The sequence below is a fragment of the Grammomys surdaster genome, unplaced genomic scaffold, assembly GCF_004785775.1.
Source record: "Grammomys surdaster isolate TR1022 unplaced genomic scaffold, NIH_TR_1.0 64, whole genome shotgun sequence".
Lineage (NCBI taxonomy): Eukaryota > Metazoa > Chordata > Mammalia > Rodentia > Muridae > Grammomys > Grammomys surdaster.
Window position 1 is genome coordinate 15774643 of NW_021604566.1, and position 21136 is coordinate 15795778.

Here is a 21136-nt window from a genome sequence, read left to right on the forward strand (position 1 = left end):
ATTTGGTAGATCCTTTTTAAAGTCTGAAGTTTTTATTAAAACTAGGGGTTTTAACCATCATTAGCAAAAGCAACAAAAACTTTCAGCAAATAAACACTACACATCCAACAACAACAAAGGCCACTACGGGGAAAGCAATAAATCGTTACCTCCTCCTTACTTAACTGCAATGATGTGTGTGAGCCACTCCACTTAGTGATGTTGAGAATTGCAAAAGTCAAGTAAAAAGAGTATGATTATCCTTCTAGTTTTACAGTAACAAAATGAAAGACACAAGTTACACATTTTTAAAAATTATTCTCATAAAGAAAAATAAATTGTCAAAACATACTTAAAAACAGTATTAACATCAAGTTTAAGTTACATTGGTTTAACTTTCCCATGGATGTGGCACAAACAGAAGACAAAACAAACTCTAAAAAATGATACAAATTAAAGGAAAATCATCTTTAACAGTGAGTTATATTTAAGATCAGTTAGCATTTCTATAGCTCACAGTAGTTATGATTGACGTTTATGAAAATGGAATTGGGTTCACTATTGTTCCAACTGAGCTGGTTTTTACAGTATCCCAACATGTTGAGCCTCTCCTGCTGCTAACACACTTGAGGCTTCTTTGGATAAAGGATTAAACACTAAAAGATGACAAGAACTCTTACCGATTTTTCAGGGTCTTGTACTCCAGAAGTTGTAATTCCAAATGCTAAATCTTTTTCTCTAAACAAAATCAAGATTTTATGAATTGAAAAACTGTAGTAAACACACTTTGTCAAAATTGTAGTCATAAATGAAATAGGTCTGTATATGATGCCTATATAATACATTTCCAAATACAAAGAATTCCTTTGATAATAAAGCTTTAAAATCCAGAAGTCAAATTTCAACATAGTACACAGGAGTCTGTGATTTACATGTCAAGTGCTTAGAATACATAACACAAAATGAGTTCTGGAGATATTTCAAAGACAAAGTAATTTACACAGAATAAAAGACAAAAACAAAACCAAGTATTTCATGGAAAACAAGTAAAGCCTCTTTAAGAGCACTTGTATATTTTCATGCCAAAAAAGAAAGTCTCCGTAGCACTGGAGAGCTGCTCAGCAGTTCTGAGCCCTTGCTGCTCTTGCAGAGGACTCAGGCTCGGTGCTCAGCACCCACATGGCAACTCACAACCAGCTGGAACCCCAGTTCTACATATCCAGACACCCTCTCCTGGCCACCAAGGGAACCAAGAACACACACAGCATACACATTTTACATGCAGGCAAACAGGCAAAACACCAATATACATAATATAAAAATAAATCTTTAAAGAAAAGAAAATCTCAATAGTAGGGGACTTGCTTAACTAACAAGCACAAGCCTCTGGGTTTGAAGGCCAGCACTAAAAAATTAATTATTTTTTTAAAGATAGCTTGATAGTAGATATTAAGATATTACATTCTTCTTGGAAGTGAGAAAAAAATAACAAGGTAAGACTCAAATTCTTTAGAACCAATATTTTGATTCCTAATTTAAATGCTTCGAAGATTAAGAAAATTGTGAGAGGCCAAGAGGATTAAAACTGATTTGTTATGTCTGTGAAACTGTCAAAGGAAAATTAATCAAAAATAAAAGATTCTAAACAGGGTTGAACACGATGAAGCCCTGTGATTTACTATATTTTATACTACTGAGTGTGTGCTTACCATGTCTTATTTTCTTTCTTTCTTTCTTTTTTTTTTTTTTTTTTTTTTTGGTTTTTCGAGACAGGGTTTCTCTGTGTAGCCTTGGCTGTCCTGGAACTCACTCTGTAGACCAGGCAGGACTCGAACTCAGAAATCCGTCTGCCTCCCAAGTGCTGGGATTAAAGGCGTGCGCCACCACCGCCCGGCCCATGTCTTATTTTCAAAGTAAACTACTTTTGAGTCTGTATGTACATGGACACTAATCTAGCAGACACTGGTAGATTATTCACTATCAAGTTACAGTAGAAAAAACTGCCACTTATTCTTGTCATTTCACAAAAGTGCTTTCTGCTAAATGCAAGCTTTTCATTACCGTCTCTTCTTCTTCTGTTGCTCAGCTATCTGTTCCAGTAGTTCTTGCCTATATTTCTCTTTCCTTCTCTTGGTAAGTTCCCGATCTTCACCTCCTAGATAAGGAAAAAAAAATTCTTAACTCTTATGTATCACATGCAAGTAAAACTCAAGCGTAAGAAATTCAGTGTTTGGGCTGGAGAGATGGCTCAGCCATTAAAGACTAGGCTCACAACCAAAAATATAAGAAATTCAGTGTTTAAGTAATTATTATAAAAGAAATTACAGGAAAAGTCACATCAATACACCAAAAACTTTCTTAATTTATGAGTTTTAATCATAGGTCAAACATGACATGTATTGCTAACTGCAAAAACTTTCCTCTGAGTTAACAGAAGACTCTACTCTCCAGCCCCTTATACGGTGGTTTGAATGAGAAATATTCCTAAGTCCTGCACTTTGGACACTTGGTCCAAGTTGATGACACTGGGAGGTCAAAGGAAGTGTGCCTGGGTGGGCTGAGAACTTAAGGTCTTGCCTTACTTCCAGTTTGCTCTCTCTGCTTCATGCTGTGGTTTAAGTTGTAAATTCTCAGCTTTCTCCTCCTCCTACGCGGCCTATCACTTGCTTCCTTGCTGTCCTCTCCATAATGGAATCTAACCGTTTGCCACTAGACGCCAAATAAATGTTTCACCCAACAGAAGAGTTAACTAAGATACCTTAATAGCTTCTATAAACTTCTTAAATTTAACAAGTGTCCATCCGAAAGTGAAAACAGGTCTCACTATTCTAGTCATCTCAATAATTGACTTTCAATAACTGTGTACCATGGGCAAGGCCCTGAAGATATTTCTCTCTCCCCCCTCCCCTCCCCTCCCCCTCTTTCCCTCCCCCCCCATACACACACATAAAAAGTCGAAGAAATAAGAGTGTTAAAATAGCTAGTATTCCTATAAACATAATGGAGAAATGGAAGCTACTACAAAAAGGAAAACCCACATGAGGAGGTAGTCCATATACAAGATAAGAAGCCACAAAAGAGCATCACTCTGAGTCTACAATGAGAAGAGCTTCCATCATCCACAAAATTGTGACCTTGTTTTTTTTTTTTTAGTTTTTGGAGACAGGGTTTCTCTGTGTAGCCCTGGCTGTCCTGGAACTCACTCTGTAGACGAGGCTGGCCTCGAACTCAGAAATCTGCCTGCCTCAGCCTCCCAAGTGCTAGGACTAAAGGCGTGTGCCACCACCGCCCGGCTGTGACTTTTTTTTAAAAGTTCATCAAAAGCTGAGGTTGTCAATAAAAAGAAGAACTGAACATCAAGGAGTAAGTCAGTAATCATACAGAGGTGGGAACCCAAGCATCATAATGCTAGCAGACTATGGGAAGAGGCAGCCGCCCCATACAGTGCATCAAAGAAACCAGCTGATCCTTCAACAGATTCTTAAAAGCCATGTGTGCATTAGAGTAAACTTCAGAGTCCCAGAAGTTCCAGACAAGAGGAATTTCTAATCATTTGCTGGCCATAGCAGCAATACAGAGGTTCTGAAAGAGACCCTTCCATGGCCCTTAGGCATACCATATGTCTTGCTTTCCAAACTTCTCTGATACAAACAGCTGTCATCATTTGGTGAGGGTCAGGGAACTGCTTTGGACCCTGTGTCCTCTTCTCATACCTAGTGAAGTTAAATTAATGCCAGTAAATCCTGAAGAAAACTCTACACAAACATAAGCCACCACTCCGGGGGAAAGATAGGAACCCTGAGAAAAACACATTCCTGAGACAGACAGAGACAGCCCTCCACCAAACAGCACCAATAGTCTATCGTCTTCATCAGGTGCACAAAAGTCCTGCTGAAACCTGCTGAACAAGACTGCTCAAAGAAATCCCTGCCCCTCCCATCTATGGGCAAGAAGGTCAGATAATTAATACTTCTCTATATAACTGCAAAACCAGAAAAAAACAAATCATTAAGATCAACTAGCCTGATTTAACTGAGTTACAAACCATTATGATTGACAACCAGACCATAAACAATGTTTCAAATACGTTCTGTATTTTCTAAGCCATTAAAAAGATTATTTACATAGGCATGGTGGCTCATGCATGTGATCTCAATAGATCTCAAGTTGATGTCCAACCTGCACTACAGCAATTTTTTGAGACAGTGTTTCAGAAAACAAAAGAAAAAGAAGAAAAGAAGCGCACACATGTAATTTCGGCACTTAGAAGGTAGTAGTTTTGTGAATTCAGTCAGCCTGAGCTACAAAGCAAGTTCTAATCCAACTTGGGTTACTCAAAGAGATTCTGTCTCAAATATGCTAAATAAAAAATATAAATGTTTTAAAATCTTTTAATAAATCCCACAAACTTGAAATAATAAAGATGTTGTGAATTGTGCTATAAGAGACACCAAAAAGCATTAAGAATGTAGCTCTGTGGTATAATTCTTAGCTGGTAGGCACAACAGTGCTCAACTCAATCCCTAGGACTGAGATACAAACAGGCAGTAACAAAACTACAAAACTGAAGGAAAGCTTTCAATTGTATAAATTCAAATATATACTTCTAAGTAATTTGTTTACTTCTAAATGCCACAGTACATAGTTATTTCCCTCCAAACTTGCTCACACCCTCTTCCCAACTCCGCCCTGCTAAGAAAGGGTGTGTATCAGTGGTTTTTAACCTTCCTAATGCTGTGACCCTTTAACAGAGTTCCTTACATTCTGATGACCCCAACTATAAAATTATTTCATTGCTACTTCATAACTGCAATTTTGCTACTGTTATGAACTGTTATGTAAATAAATATCAGATATTCAGGATATCTGATATGCAACCCCTGTGAGAGTTGAGACAGACAGACAGAGGTCTATGTAGCCCTGACTGTCCTGACATTCATTAGGTAGACCAGGAGGGCCCCAGATGCACAGAGATCTGCTTGTCTCTACCTCACCTCCAACTACTGCGATTAAAAGTGTGTACTATCATGTTCAGATTAGTTTTGTTTTTTAATAAAGTAAAAGTCACAAATGACTTTTCATCTGAAGCTAAACAACAGGAAAATAAATTTTAGTATAAGTGGAGTTAGAGATCCACCACCTTTAGAGAGATGCAAGCTCCCTATCTGTGCAAACCTCCTCAGGGATAGAGATCCTCAAATGTAGGATAAACCATCAGTTTGAATATGTCAGTCGTTCACGGCAAACACTCAACTACTGTGTTGCTCATAGCCCCTGACTACACACCGGTCATCTGTCCATGCCTCTGCAGATGGCAGAGTAAATTTCTTACTGATAAAATTAATTTTCAGTCCACTCTCAGCTTACCACTTCTCCTTTTACCATCCGTTAAAAATACAGCATAAACTTGATCAAACCTTATTGGCAACAAGAACTAAGTTTTTGTGAACATAACCATCTTTCTCACAATAGTAATTTCTAGGAAATAAATGTCTAAAATTACCAGGTGACTATGTCTCAAAGACAAAATTTAACTTACTGACTGCTTTTAGGTTGGATCAACCTAATATGCTATTCAATTTTCTCACATACCTTACTAAAAACCAAATTTTAGTATCCATTCAAAGAACAACTTTTGTATACAAAGCTATAAGCAAAAACCAAGGCTCACCATACCATTTCTGAAATGAAATGAGGACAAACATAATATAGCAAACCAAAAGAACTATATTTAGTAATAACCTTTAACTTTGATTAAAAATTAGAAAATTTGGGTCATCATGATTTTGAAAAAAAAATTCAGAAACTATATAAAAAGAACAAGTATGATGGTTTGAATATAAATGGTCCCCCACCAGTTCATTTATTTTGAATGCTTAGTCACTGGGATGGAACTCTTGATAAGATTAGAAGGATTAGGATAGCCCTGCTGGAGAAAGTGTCTCACTAGGGGTGAGCTTTAAGGTTTTAAAAGCCCATGAGAAGCCCAAGAGTCTTTCTAGTCTCTGAGAGTCTCAGTCTCTTTTTTAGTTCTCTCTGTCTGTCTGTATAACTATGTCTGTGTCTGTCTCTCACAGTCTCCTCTCTCTCTCTCTCTCTCTCTCTCTCTCTCTCTCTCTCTCTCACACACACACACACACACACACACACACACACTAGAATAGTGATTAAGGGAACAAGAAGGGTAGAATGGAGTATTCAAAAGAAGTGAACTAAAATACAAGAAATAAGCAAAGAATCAAGAGTTACACATAAGCCGGGCAGTGGTGGCTCAGGCCTTTAATCCCAGCACTTGGGAGGCAGAGGCAGGCAGAGGCAGGCAGATTTCTGAGTTCGAGGCCAGCCTGGTCTACAGAGTGAGTTCCAGGACAGCCAGGGCTACACAGAGAAACCCTGTCTCGACAAACCAAAAAAAAAAAAAAAAAAAAGAGTTACACATAAAACATAATAAAAAGAAACATTCATAATACGACAAAATCCTAGCTAAAAATAAATAAATAAATAAAACCTTATTACTCAAACTGATTTTAGCTATCATCTATAACACATATAGCTAATTTAGTTATTTAGCTTTAAGATATCAACAGTTCTATACAATGCATGCTAAATGCTTAGTATGATACCCATCATAAAGTAAGCCTCAATAATTGCCTGCTGTTACTCACAAAGTCATCATTACTTAGAACATTGAGTTCTCACTAAGGACATTTAATTCAACTGAAAGTGCTGGACATACCAAAGAGCATGCCTGCAAAGGGACTCGTGATATCGAGATCAGCAGATCTGGGTGGTCCATTATCATGAACACTAAAACAAACAATATGAGAGAGCAAATATTAAAATCCAGTTATTTTTAGGAAATCAAATTTCAACATAAAGTCTAGGAACAGTGGTGCATGCCATTAATGACAGCACTTGGGAGGCTGAAGCAAAGGATTATAAGGTGGAGGCCAGCCTGGGCTACACAGCAAAATTGAATTACATGTAAAAACCCCATGCCTTGAAGGACAAAAAATAAGGAGCTGAGATGGCTCAGTGAGTAAATTACTTGGAAAACGTGAAGACCTGTGTCCAACTCTCAGCACACAGACAAGAGCACCAGTGCATGTCTATAATCCCACAGCTGGGAAGGTGAATCAACAGCGTCCCTAGAGTTTGCTGGCCAGCCATGCCAGCTCCAGATTCAGGCAAAGTCCCATCTCTGAGAACACAGTGGAACAGGATGGAGGAAGACACTAGACTTCACCTCCAGCCTTCACAAACACCTGTACATACATGTACCCTTGAAGAAAAAAAGTGAATTATCCTTTCTTTCAACAATGCTACTATGGTATTTTATTTCTTTATTCTTCAGCCTGTTTAACTGGGTCCACAGATTAAATATCTTTTTTATATGAAATAACACACACACACACACACACACACGCACGCACGCACGCACGCACGCACACAAACACACACAAACGCACACACGCGCGCACACACACCTCCTAACTGTATTCTCATTTAGAAAAGAAAACTATCCCTTTAGGGTAAAAAAATCTTTAAAAAGAATTTAAAAAACAAACTTTCTTGAAAAAAAAAAAACAGATCCTCAATGAAAACTTAATTGAAACAAACAGTAAGTTTTCTAACAGGCAGGGGTGATACTTACTTTTGTTCTCTAAGAAAGGACACTGCTCAGGACACAGCACACCCATCAACTTCATTATATTGTATGCAAAGACACTTTACTCTGCCTTCCTGATCAGCATACACCAACCTTACAAGTTCAAGTTCCACTGAGATCTTTTCATACACGCATATAATGTAGTTCCATCATACTCAGTTCCACGTTACCCTCTCATGCTCCTGCCCCACCACTTCCTGATCTAGTCCTCTTTTGGAGGGCAGGGGAAGAGGTCTCATGCACCCCAACTTCACCTTGAATTCCCTCTAATGCCTAGAAGAATCTTCAGTGCTGGGGTCACAGGTGTGCTCCACCATGTGAGGTTTGCACTATGCTGGCGGTTAATTCCTGGGCTTTGTCCATGTGAACAACCATCTGCCACTCGGCCACATCCCTAGAGCTCATGTAGTTTTGCTTTACATTTCATCAATTTTAAATTTTTTGTTTGTGTTCATAATACATATGGCATGGTTCAAGTGTGGAGGTCAGAGGTCACCCTTGGCAGTTGTCTCCCATACAACGTGGATTCCAAGGATCCACTCAGGTCATTAGGCCTGTGGCAAGCACCTTCACCTACTGAGGCATCTTGATGGTCCATCTGTTTTCTTTAGGTTGTTTTTTTAAAAAACTATTCATACTTATGGACAACACAGAAAAGCATCAAAATAAAACTATAAAGTTATTTGCTTTGTTATCAATAGAAATTTGAATACTAATTTTATAGTGTAAGCATTAAAACTCCAACAAGCAAAAGATAAATAAAAGACAAACTTAAAAACTCATACTGCAGGGACATTTTCAATCCATTTTCAGCCCAACTACAGTAGCATGACTTCAAGGTAATCTTTACGTATGTGTATGTGCCTGCTGAAGTATCAGACTCCTCTGGCACTGGAACTACAGGCAGCTGCTAAGCCATCAGATATGCTGCAAGACTCAAACCTGAGTCCTCTGCAAGAACAGGATAACTTCTTAACCACTGTGTCATCTCTGCAGTCACAATTCCAAGATGTTTCAAATTCATTATAACACCATTCAATTATGTTACTTCTCCTTAATTCTTTCAAACTAATGTATATATTTTATGAGAGAGGTTTATGCTGAAAACCCTGCTAAGCTTTACTAAAAAAATTATTCTTGAAAATAATGGTACAGGCCTAGGGTTGTAGCTCAGTGGTAAAGTGCTTGCCTTACCCAATGATTTGTGTTCAAGCCATAGCACAGGAGGAGGATAGAAAACAGAGAGAATGCTGAAGGAAATAAGTACCTTCTTTCTTCCCTACTATTTCCTCTCACTAGTAAAGGGGGCTTGCTAATATACAATACTTTTCTACTTTTTCCTGAAGCCAGTTTTAGGCAGGTGCTGTCTCAGAGTGTGAAGACTCAAGGGGAGAATTGCTGTCACGTACCTTTTATTTTCAGCAGATGAGATCTGTGTGTTTGACTCTTCTGTAACATCCTCCCCGTCCACATACCCTCGTCTGCTCCCATGCGGCCTTAAAAACACATTAGCTTATAGAGCACGTCCCACATGCAGTGGCTCTTATTATATCTCTAGAGCTCTGTAGTCTGTTAGCACTACGCTGAGCAAGACATTTTGCTGACAGTTTACTGCAAATGCGTCCTAACGTTAATTCAAATTAGATTTGCCTCAAATATGATCTGCTAGTTAACAAGAAATAGTAAGAATTTACATCCGCCAAGCAGTGGTGGCGCACGCCTTTAATCCCAGCACTTGGGAGGAAGAGGCAGGCGGATTTCTGAGTTCGAGGCCAGCCTGGTCTACAGAGTGAGTTCCAGGACAGCCAGGGCTACACAGAGAAACCCTGTCTCGAAAAAACAAAAAAAAAAAAAGAAAAAAATTTACATCCAAGTTTGCTGGTGTTTTCACGTATAAGAATATACTAGAGAAGTTCTCTATAATGCTATAACGTCAGGCCCTAATACATGAATTTTAACTGAAATTATTATAAACTATTTCTATAACTTCTAGAATATTTTATTTCAATATTTTAATGCTTTTTTAATTTTAAAAAATTAAATATTTTAATTTGTGTGTGTGTGTGTGTGTGTACACTCTCATGTGTGTACACAAGCCATATCTTTGCTGATGCCTGAGGAGGCCAGAAGGTGTCAGATCAACTAGAACTTGGGTTAGAAGAGGTTGTAGGTCATTCAGTGTAGGTGCTGGAAACTGAACTCAGGTCCTCTGGAAAAGCAGGAAGAGCTCTTAACCTCTGAGCCGTCTCTCCAGCTATAGATATAAGATAACACACTAACATATTTGTATCAATTGGTTAACACAGTAATTACAGGCACTGTCAGCAAGCCAAGCCTTATTCTGGACATGGAGCAGACAACATCCCTGTACACACTGAAGTTTACAGGCAGAACTCAAAACAAAATTGTTTTTTGATTAAGACACATACATCCTGGGAATTCTTTCATTATATATAAAACCAAGATTTTTAAATTAAAAATTGGTACCATAAAATCCACGGAAGAATGAAGAAGCTAAACAGAAAACATTTTAAAACAATCTGATGCAGAGCAGACCTGAAGAACTTTCACTTTACTTATAAGATCATAAAGAATAAAAATAAAGTTAGAATTTATTTTCTTCTATAAAAAAGCAGACATTTAAAACAGTGAAAATGTTTTCAACTATCTTTCTTTTTCCATTTGGCAAACACTGATTTGTTTTTTAATTTTTTTTAGTATAATTTCTTATGCCAGAGAAACCAGCATAAATTTTTATATGAACATTGATTAGCATCCACAATAAACATTTCACAGGTTATATTTCTTTATGTGGCTGTTAACAAATTATATTTTCCTTCTGAAGAAGATGAAAAGTATGCTTGAAAAACTGTACCATTTAACATAAAAGTCGCTGATCAGATTAAGAATTCTGGCCATGTTCAGCTGTGAAAGAAACAAGTACATTCTCCAACAAGCCTGCCTACCATGGTGCTCACATGGTCCTACCACAAACTACAACCACACTTATCTGGAGGAAACCTGTTCACATAGTAATCCTAATAACACAGTGGCATTGCCATGGAAACAGCAATGGCTTCCAGTTTATACCCATATCTAGCACAGTATCCCCCACACCATTTTAAAGTTTACATCGATTTAACGTCTTTAAAAAGCTAGCATTATTTAAACTGAAGCACAGATGCTCCAATCTCTTTTAAACTAACACGTCAATCTAGTTTCTACCACTTAGAGTAAAGGTAAATGCAAACACAGATTCCAGTTTTTAATTAACTGGAGTTCATAACTACCATGACCTTCATATTTAGTTACACTGCATCAATATAATACACGTGTGTAGAAAATCTAGTGCAGCCGGCTCAAAAATGCCTACACTAATAAAGGGCTACTACATAGGTAGCCCTTGGTTGTCACCTTACAACATAGGTTTCAGGAGGTTCCCACCAGTTTAAGAACTAATTAATCAATGTGTCACTGTTCATAACCTATTTGCACAAACAATATAGGCTATAAAGAAACACTTGCTCTCCTATAGGAAGCCAGAATCTTAGCTTGTGCTAGGACAGAGCATATACATAAGCAGACCTCAATACTTTACACACTGCGCCCCAAGTCAGTGCTGTGGGAATTGTAGCTTCTGTGTTGTCTGCCACTGAAATTTCCAAACGAGGCATCTGATTTGCCTCTGATCCTGCCCCATGCACCTTTCCCCTTTGTTGGTCTTCCTTTCTGTCCTAAGTAAATCACTGCTGTCTGCTGGGTGTGTTGGTGTGTCTGAAATCCTACCACTCAGAAGGCTAAGGCAAAAAAAATAAATAAAACAAATCAAAAAGACTACCAGATGTTTGAGGCCTGCCTGGGCAGAGCAAGATGTTATCTCAATAAAACTAAAATAAACAGAGTCACAGCTTTGAGTATGAGTCTACACAAAACACTGTGAGCCGCTCTCAAGAATCGCCAAGCTTAGAAATGGTGTTAGGGACCTGACATGACACACAAAAGTAGATTCACTGGTGTGGTAAGGAGATATCTACTTCAGTACAAATACATTTAATAGTTAAACAGAGAAATACAGACTGGAGAGATGGCTGAGAGGTTAAGAGCACTAGCTGCTCTCCCAGAGGGTCGTGAATTCAATTCTCAGAAAGCATACGGTGACTCATAATTATCTATAATGAGATCTCGTGCCCTCTTCTGGCATGTAGACAGAGTACTACATACATAATAAATAAATCTTTAAAAAGGGGGGGGGGACATTTTTTTTTAAAGCATAACTTCAGGTCCCAGAATTAAAAGACAATTAAAAACATAGAAATTTGTTCTAAAATTTACCTAAGAACTACAGCTTCCTGCATTTTCAGCTAACTTGTCTAAAAACAATATTTGTATTTATATAACCTTAATATACTTGATTGTAATAGTCAGTACCAAGAATCTACACAAAAATATAGCTCATGAGTTCAACACATATACAGATCATAACACAAGCATCATATTACCAAAAAGTTATCCTGAACCATACTAAACTTACAAAGTTTAACACGTTATCTTAGATAGCTTAAGATCGAGGTTGTTGCTAATAAATAAAACTACAAAGGCCATAGAATAATACAAGATCTTTTAAAACCCTTCAGATATAGAGATCCATGAAACTGAGATGTAGTTTAGAATCTTAGTCAAGTTTTCATTCTTAGACTAAAATTCCAATAGCCATATTGAATCTCCATATATTTCACCTTTCTGCAGCAATGGGTATTAAACTCGAGGACTTAAAAATACTGGGTAGGCTGTACAGTGATGATGCACATCTTTAATGCCAGCATTTGAAGGCAGAGGCAGGTGGATCTCTGTGAGTTCAAGGCCAGTGGTCTACAGAGTGAGTGAGTGAGTTTGAGGACAGCCAAGGCTACACAAAGAAACCTTGTTAAAAATCTAAACAAGACAATAACTGAGTAAACAAGCACTCTATCATTATGCTACATCATAGCCAACTGATTCTGTTTTTTTAAAAAACTATTATTTTTATGGAATTTACTAATTTTCCTGTTAATTAAGAAGCTTTACCTTAACATTTGATGTATTTTCTCTCAGTTCTCTTTAGTTTACAATGATAATTTGTATGGTAGATTAACAGCTCTTATTGGAAATTTTCTGGAAGCGAGTAGGTACCTCAACATTGCTGTCTCACAGCCTCTCAGCTTAAGCGCCCTCTATGCTACCCAGCTGCAGTGCACTGATATCTAAGAATACTCAGACCAATGCCTGAGAGGCTCTCTGATTGGCTATAACATCAGAGCTACAGCCAAATGAAAGTTACTCTTATGACCTAGAAATGATCTGAAAAGGGTTAAACCTCTCTATAGTTATTACATACACAGGTTCACATGTGACACTTCAATCCATCAATATTGCCCTTAATATTCAAAGACATGAATTAGTACATTTAAATAGGAATTATTTTGATTTACATTTTGAAGAAATGTAAGTGCTTAGACCCTTTTGTCAAAAAGGAATTGCCCTCATAAAAGAAAACAATTTGCTTCTTCTCATACACAACTCAAAATATGATCCAGAGACTGAAGTAACTGCAAATTTTCATCATCCTACTACCAGAAAAAAAAAAAAGGCATGCATGTTAAAAGAAAACTTTCTCCTCCCTCTTCTCCTGAACACTTGCTGCTCTCACAGTGGCACATGTTTGGCTGCCAGGCACTTACAACAAGGGGAATCCAACACCCTCTTCTGGTCTCCAAAGATACTCACAAACATGTATATCACATTTATATAAATAAAAAACAAAAATTTAAAAAAATCATAGTGCCCAAAGAAACAAAGTTCACATCAGAAGCCAAGTTTATGCTAAAAATTAATGTATGTTAATGTTCTTTTTTAAAGAACTGGAGTCTTCAAAAGTAGAATTTTCAACATGAATGAAGAACTCCTAAATGATAATGAATACCTTTTTCTTTTTTCCTACTTCAGAAGTGAATGTGAAACGTTCAGACTTATAAAGAACAAACTATAAAAATAAACTATCAGGCCAGGCAGTGGTGGCACCTCTCTTTAATCACAGCACTCAAGAAGCAGAAGAGGAGGCTGAGACTCTCTTAGTTCAAAGCCAGCCTGGTCTACAGAGCAGTTCCCAGGACACCCAGGACTACACGGAGAAATCCTGTCTCGAGAATCCAAAACTAAAACAAATACCATCTGTAACTTCTAAAATGATATAGAACACACAGTAGATGACTCTTAATTTCTCTTAACTTTAAAAGAAACCGCTAGGGCCAGTAAGATAGCCCAGCAGGCTATGGTCTGATGAGGTCAATTCCCATACCATGTGGTAGATGAAACTTAAGGTAAATGGTTGACATATGACCTCTACAAGTGCAGTAAATGAACCCCCATTTTTTTTAAAAAAAGTGTAATTCTAAAAAAGAAAAGAAACTACCAAATTCTTTGCTTTCATATCAAGAATATCTCTCTTTGGGTGCTCCTACCTGCAATTCCAGCACTTCAGAAGCCGAGGCAAAATGATTGTCCTGAGTTAAAGGGCAAGCTGAGCTGTATTTAGTCTTGGGTCAACAGGTGCTAAGAACCTTTCTCAAAAAAATTTTAAACAATTAAAAAAAGATGTCTAAGTTTCCATGTATCTAAGTATGTAAATGTCCATGTATCTTACTACTACATTGTATGAGTTTTTACCTATCCAAGCATGTGAGTGAAATGTCTTGCCACTGACATGTGTGTGTTTCCACACATGTGAGAGATTTATCTTGCTACTAAGCTGTGTGAGTTTCCATGCATCCATGCACACGAGTGATGTAACTGGCTACTGAGTTCTGCTCTCAGGCTTTCTGAGATACTACTGTAAGTAACATTAACCCATCGTTTCCAGTCCTCTTCCAACTTCTATAGTTAGTATTTTTCTAGTATCTTTAATGTGGGGAAAAAAATCTGTTTAAATGGGACTAGAGAGATGCTTCAGCAATCAGAACATATAATGCTCTTGTGGAAAACCTTGGTTCATTTTCCGGAACCATATGAGATGGCTGACAACAGGCTGAAGCTCCAGCTCCAGGGGATCTGAAACCCTCTGACCTCCCCCATTGTGTGCATGCACATTGTACACATAAACTTAGATGAGGACACATATAGACACATAAAATTTTTAAAAATGAATCTTTCTTAAAATTACTAACATGACCTTTGTGAAGAAAAATTAAAAGAACAAAGTGAGAAGCAAACACCAATGGATAGCTTCTAATTAGACAATTCTCATTTATGTCTTACATACTAAACCTAAGGGAATATAGTAGACTAGGTAGGCACTTAATCTATGTGATTCGTACAGATTCAATCTTCAGAGAAAGAACTATTTCAGCCGGGCGGTGGTGGCGCACGTCTTTAATCCCAGCACTTGGGAGGCAGAGGCAGGTGGATTTCTGAGTTCGAGGCCAGCCTGGTCTACAAAGTGAGTTCCAGGACAGCCAGGGCTACACAGAGAAACCCTGTCTCGAAACCCCCCCCCAAAAAAAAATAAATAAATAAAATAAAAAGAACTATTTCAGAACTTTACTAAATATCTGTTAATTATAAATATGCAACTATATTTAAATAGATTGGAAATGTTAACCACATTAATCACACAAAAACTGCAAAACAGCATTTCCAATACTGAAAACTTCCTTGACTAATTAATATTAAAGTAAAACATTAAAAAGATAATATATTAACTTCTACTACTCAGTTAATAAATAATAAGTACTAGCACAGGCTACATTTTAAGAATCCATAATTCAAAGTACCATTTAAAAAAAAAACCTATTTACATTCAACTTCAGAAAGCTCCTAAACACCAATTTTACTCATTAGTTTATACACATAAACAATATACACAAACACACAGAATACAAATCGTTAGTCACAGTGAGAACCACTTTGTTAATTGTTTAAGTACACTGACCAATTCATGGTATGACTTTAGGGGGGTAAAAAAAAAGCACTTCCTGGAGAACTTTGACTGCCCTATCTTTAACATAAGAAAAAATGTACCGCCGGGCGGTGGTGGCGCACGCCTTTAATCCCAGCACTTGGGAGGCAGAGGCAGGTGGATTTCTGAGTTCGAGAGTTCGAGGCTAGCCTGGTCTACAGAGTGAGTTCCAGGACAGCCAGGGCTACACAGAGAAACCCTGTCTCGAAAAAACCAAACCACCAAAAAAAAAAAAAAAAAAAAAAAAAAAAAAAGTACCATTCATTATATATCAGGTATGTTAGGAAGTTGTAAGATAATTAGAAAGAAACTGATACCAAAATAAAAATAAAGCATCGCTATAAAAGTAGAATTGATCAAAAACTTAACTTTCAAAAATGCAGGAACAAGGAAATCTCAGAAAGTAAATAGGGTTATTTTGTTTATTAACAACTATCCCCATTAAATATAACCTATGGAATGATTAATGTGAATTCTTTTTTTTCAATGAGAAGGGGTGAATATATAACCTGTATTATCAAGAAACATGAGAAACAGCCAAATACATGGAGATATGGCAGCTGACACATTAACAAAATGTAGCCTTCTAGTTTGAAGAAATAGTGTTCAGAATTGAGATCACAAGTAAGAACTCAACCTTAAGTAATCTCAATACGATTTAAGAAAATTGATAGAGAAAAGTCAGTCCACTATGAGGTAATGATATAGTCCTCAAATGATTAGAATAGAACTAACTGATTTGTTTTCATTGTGAAAAACAAGGCATCAATTGTTATAAGTCTCATAAAATTCCAAACGTAAAGCTATGTTTTCATTTAAAAGTTCTACAAAGTTCTCAGGTCCAGAGAAGACACCATCAAGACTCCAGAAGTACCTGTGGTTCCCAAACTGAGAACTGAGAGGTCTTTAATAAACTTTAAATATAAGATATTAAAGGATTTGGAGCATTTTCTGAAGTACGAATAATTAGATTCAGTTCAAAGAAACTACAATACACAATCCACATTTCTAATTCTTTTTTTTTCACATTTCTAATTCTTGATACTAGATTTGAATTCACGTTATCTACACTAAGATACAGAGTAAAGACAGATGTTAGCTTTGTATTGTCATTAGTAATCAAAATACTGGCAATACAGCATCAATTCCTGATAATATTTTCTGAAATGCTAAAAAATTAAATATTCAGACTATTAAAACAGGTCGCAAAATTTACAAGTCAGTCCTTTAAATGACAAATGTAGGCTCTGTAGTATTTCTGTAGCTAATAGTTAGGAAAATATATGCCAAGTTATATAATATGGTAAATGAAAATAACAACCTATAGTTAAGAAGTTCCAAATGACATCACAAAATCAATAGTTAAAGGAACTGAAAAAAGTTAATTACATAAAAGTCCACTTAAAATACATTAATAAAGACACTTAAAATGTACAAACAGTTAAGGCACAAACTGTATTTCATCTGTGTCACAATGCCCCTTTTTCTATACATTTTAACATCTAAAATTGGGATACTAGCTTTAACCTACTGCACAGAGAAGTGGGCTTTATCCCTGTCAGTCATCTGGGAAGCTATGATCCAAAATGAGTTCTTACCTTGCCATTTGGCAACAGGAATCTAGACTGAATCTGAATCCATTGCTGCTTTAGAATTCAAATTCACATGCAAGATTTTTGGTTCTTTTTTATCTCCTACTTGGTTAGGGCTGAGACAAGAAATCTCCTCTATGGGAAGGTTTCCATCACTTTTAAATTAAGGGTATACACTTTCCACTTTCTAGCTTTACCCAGGGTCCTCATTTTGAGTGTTTTCTTTATCCCCTTCAATGACACATAAAATAATGGTGTTTCACAAAACAGACAGTATAACTAAATTAAGTATGGTAAATCAAATAAAACTGTTCTTCCCAATGTACCTATCAAACTAAGAGCAATATTAAGTAAATAAGAGAATAAAAATGAAGATGTAAGTACCTGTCATTTGTATAGACTCTCAAAAGTCTTCTATCAAAGTCACTTTCAAATCTAAACCTCTCGTCCATTTCTTCACTGATGTCAGGATCTCTCTCAGCTCTACAATATTGTTTGTCAACCATACGCTCCTCATTAAACCTGCGAGCTCTTCTCTCTGGAACACCAGCCTTGCTGGAAAAGCTTTGATGTTTTGCACCAGAAATGCCTATTTCTTCATTTGTCTGTTTAAGCAGTCTTCTGTTCCTTAATTCAATTTCATCATCTAGCTGTTGGTATCGGTCCTCCCCTCGCCGTCTTTGGCTTAGAAGCTCTTCGTATGAAGGTCTCTCTGAATGTATGTATGAAGTCTGTGTTTGTGAAGGTAGATCAAATTTACCTTGACTAACAGGGTTTTTATTTCTTTGAGTCTTAGGCTATTAAGTCAAAAAAGAAACAAAGCTTAATGAGACATTATCATATAAAATTTAATTAAAGTCTTTATTACATAAAAGTCTAATAACTATCCTTAAAATACATTAGTATATATATCAACTTTGATATTTAATCAAAAAAGCTATTAAAGGAGAAAAATAAATGAATCTTTTTTTAAAAAGCCATAGAGAATCATTAATTTATATTTATCTAAAATTACATATATAATATGTTACATGTATGTGTGATAAATTATGTCAGTCAAGTATAGTGGCACATGCCTTCAATCAAGGCTGAGACAGGTGTACAGTTAAGAGCCCAGACTGGTGTACAGACAACTAATGACAGGTGAGAAGGGAGAAACTCTTCCACAAGAATGAACTCCTAACTGGATACCAACACCAAGTGGTCACCCCTTAAATCATACATACATAAAAGCACTGTTAAATGAACTCCACAGGTCTACATTTATACATTTATACATTGTGTGCATGTGTGTGTGTGTGCGTGTGTAACAGTAACAAAGAAAAGGAAGCTATATATTTGAAAGGGAATAGGGAGAAACATGGAAAGAGTTAAAGGGAGGAGATAAAAGAAAAGGAATGATATATTTTTTAAAAGATTTAAAAAAATAAAATTTTAAAAAGAACTCCATCTTTCAATTATCCTGTTACATGAATAAAGTAGCCTAGAAACTGTCAAAATTTAAAAACCACTTACAAAGTCAAGGACAGTGGAGCAAACTCATGCAGGTGATATTAAAAATCACTTTATAAAAGTAAAACATACCTCAATATTCTTTTCTACCTGTCTGACTTTTTCTATGGATTCTTCCTTATCCCTGAGAAATTGATTGTATTCTCGGTTGCGTTCAAGTTTCAACCTTTCCTTTACAAAAAAATTGAAAGGCAATGTTAACTTCAACTTCAGGGAGGAGGGGAGCTTTTCTATGGAAGCAGAATCATACGCATCAGAACTCTTAGCTTCCCTCATGGTTTTAAGGATAAGGAGTCACTGAAGGGCACGGACAGTAAACGAACCCACACTGTAGCTCTCTAAGTCTCTGCTGCCATGTTCAAATATACATGAATATATGCTGTTTGATTCATTAACACATGAAGTCACTAATAGACTGGAACTACTCCAGTTATAAACCATCTTGATTCTTTTTTCCTAGTGCCTCTCAGTATCATATCCCTCCTGTAATCCCCTAGACCACTAAAAAACTTAGTACGATTTTATTCCCCAAGTTAAAGGGCTATTAAACACAAAATGATAAAAATTATACACATACATTAAAATACCGTAATAGAACTGTTCTGTTTAAATATATTGTAGTATGACATTTTCTTAAATCCTAATGTGTTCAATGTCACTGTAACAACACAATCTAAAAGAGTACAAGTAAGGTCTGCTTTTTGAAACTTAATAACTGTCCATATGTCTTACATACTTTATTTAATGTTGCTATCGTCTCTTAGACAATCAGGGTTTGTATCACTGGAGTGATAGAAACACAGTTGGCCCAGCAATACTACCTTTCACATCTACCCATGTCACTGACAACTGGTATCACACAGACTTTGTGACTCAGATATCAATGTTAAAATAATAAACTGAATATTTAAGCAAATAAAACCAGAAAAGAATCATCACATTAAAGAACTCTTTCACTAACGTCACTATCATTAATGTTTAAAATAAGTTTTCAAATGACTCAGCTAGAAATTCCATAGACTTTTTAAAAGCTTATACTCAAGTAGGCAGAAATGATGTAATTAAAAGTATTTTCCCTCATGATCTTGTAGCCTCAGGAAACTCTTACTCCTATCCACCTACCTTGGCAGACAACCGCTCATCGATAGGAAGAGAAACTCCCAGAGTAGATGGGTCTGTTTCACTAGTAGATAGGAAATTTTTCTGTGTATGTGCACATTAAAAAAATACATTAGCTAATTGGTTTTCTAGGTCTCAAAACTTCCTTACATCCTACATTCTAACCCACTCTATAATGAACAGCAAGATGAAATGGAGATGAATTCAGAGTCCAGTCTCAAAAGCACACAAAAGTGACTATGAAAACCAATCGTTTTCAAATCAACTCCTTGAAAAAGAGATTCAAGCTTGAACTTAGATTTACAACACATACATATCTCCTGAATCAAGGTGATTAAATCATGGAAAGAGATGATTTTTTCCAGTTTATATTCCTCTAAGTATGTATTCTTCATTCTTTTAACTTCTTCACCAAGAAGAAGTTTTGATGTCTGTTATAGTTATCTAAATAAATATATGCACAGAATCCTAAAACTAAACTTCGAATCTGTTGTGTGTCACTCATGTCCACTAAGCATTCCTTATAGAACAATACTGAGTGAGCATCCAAAGACCTAGAACTCCAGCTTCTACAACTAACATCTACACACGCGTCACCCAACACTGACCAAGTCACTTAATTTCTCTGCTACACATTCTTTCATAAAGTACGAATGGCACCTGTTCTACACACAAAGTTAGAGTAGGGATCAAAGAAGTATAAAATATAACGTCTCTTTGAACACTTTAAATAAAGCAAATGAAAAAATCTTTTGACTACTTAGTCAAAAATGCTAAATAAGTCACTTAGCTTCTTTGCTTCAGCTTCTTCACCTCTAAATTGGGAAATATCCTCTATAATACTATATCATAGAAGCTAAATCAGTATATGTTTGCCTAGCTAATTTCCTGCATGCATGAAATCATTAAACAATTATTGACCGTTTAATGCTTTCCTGTTACTAGTTTAAATGTCAAGAAAATAATAAAAAGCTTATGTTCCCTCTAACCCTTCAGTAACAAAACAAATAACAGCAATATAATGCACTAACGGCTTAAATGCCATTATATTAAAAGCATGGGGTGTTTGATGGACTGTATATAATAAATCAAGTCACTAATGAAGTCCCAATAAATCTAAAGTTACAAAAACTAATTTGAAAGTTAGTATGGGACTCTAATAAGCTTCTCTGTAAAAAGAAACTAACAAGAACTGACTGGATCCTAGTTCTGCTCACCACCATGCCCAAGTACACTATACACCTAATCATTTTAAAGAAAAGCCCCTGCCCCCTG

The 21136-nt window shown here is 36.4% G+C and overlaps 1 protein-coding gene across 10 annotated transcripts in view; it reads right to left on the reverse strand.

The window, feature by feature from the left end:
• Positions 1–21136, reverse strand: part of Cspp1 (centrosome and spindle pole associated protein 1) — a 97244-nt gene that overhangs the window by 43213 nt on the left and 32895 nt on the right. For 6 of the 10 annotated variants that reach the window (XM_028769704.1, XM_028769728.1, XM_028769681.1 and 3 more), the window contains exons 5-11: positions 19865–19945; positions 18815–18913; positions 17615–18027; positions 9058–9144; positions 6716–6786; positions 2041–2134; positions 660–717 (exon numbers count right to left, since the gene is read on the reverse strand). In XM_028769704.1, the coding sequence (XP_028625537.1) occupies positions 660–717; positions 2041–2134; positions 6716–6786; positions 9058–9144; positions 17615–18027; positions 18815–18913; positions 19865–19945 (903 nt within the window). The remainder of the gene's footprint in view (positions 1–659; positions 718–2040; positions 2135–6715; positions 6787–9057; positions 9145–17614; positions 18028–18814; positions 18914–19864; positions 19946–21136) is intronic. The other 4 variants (XM_028769746.1, XM_028769712.1, XM_028769720.1 and 1 more) reach the window with 3 other exon arrangements.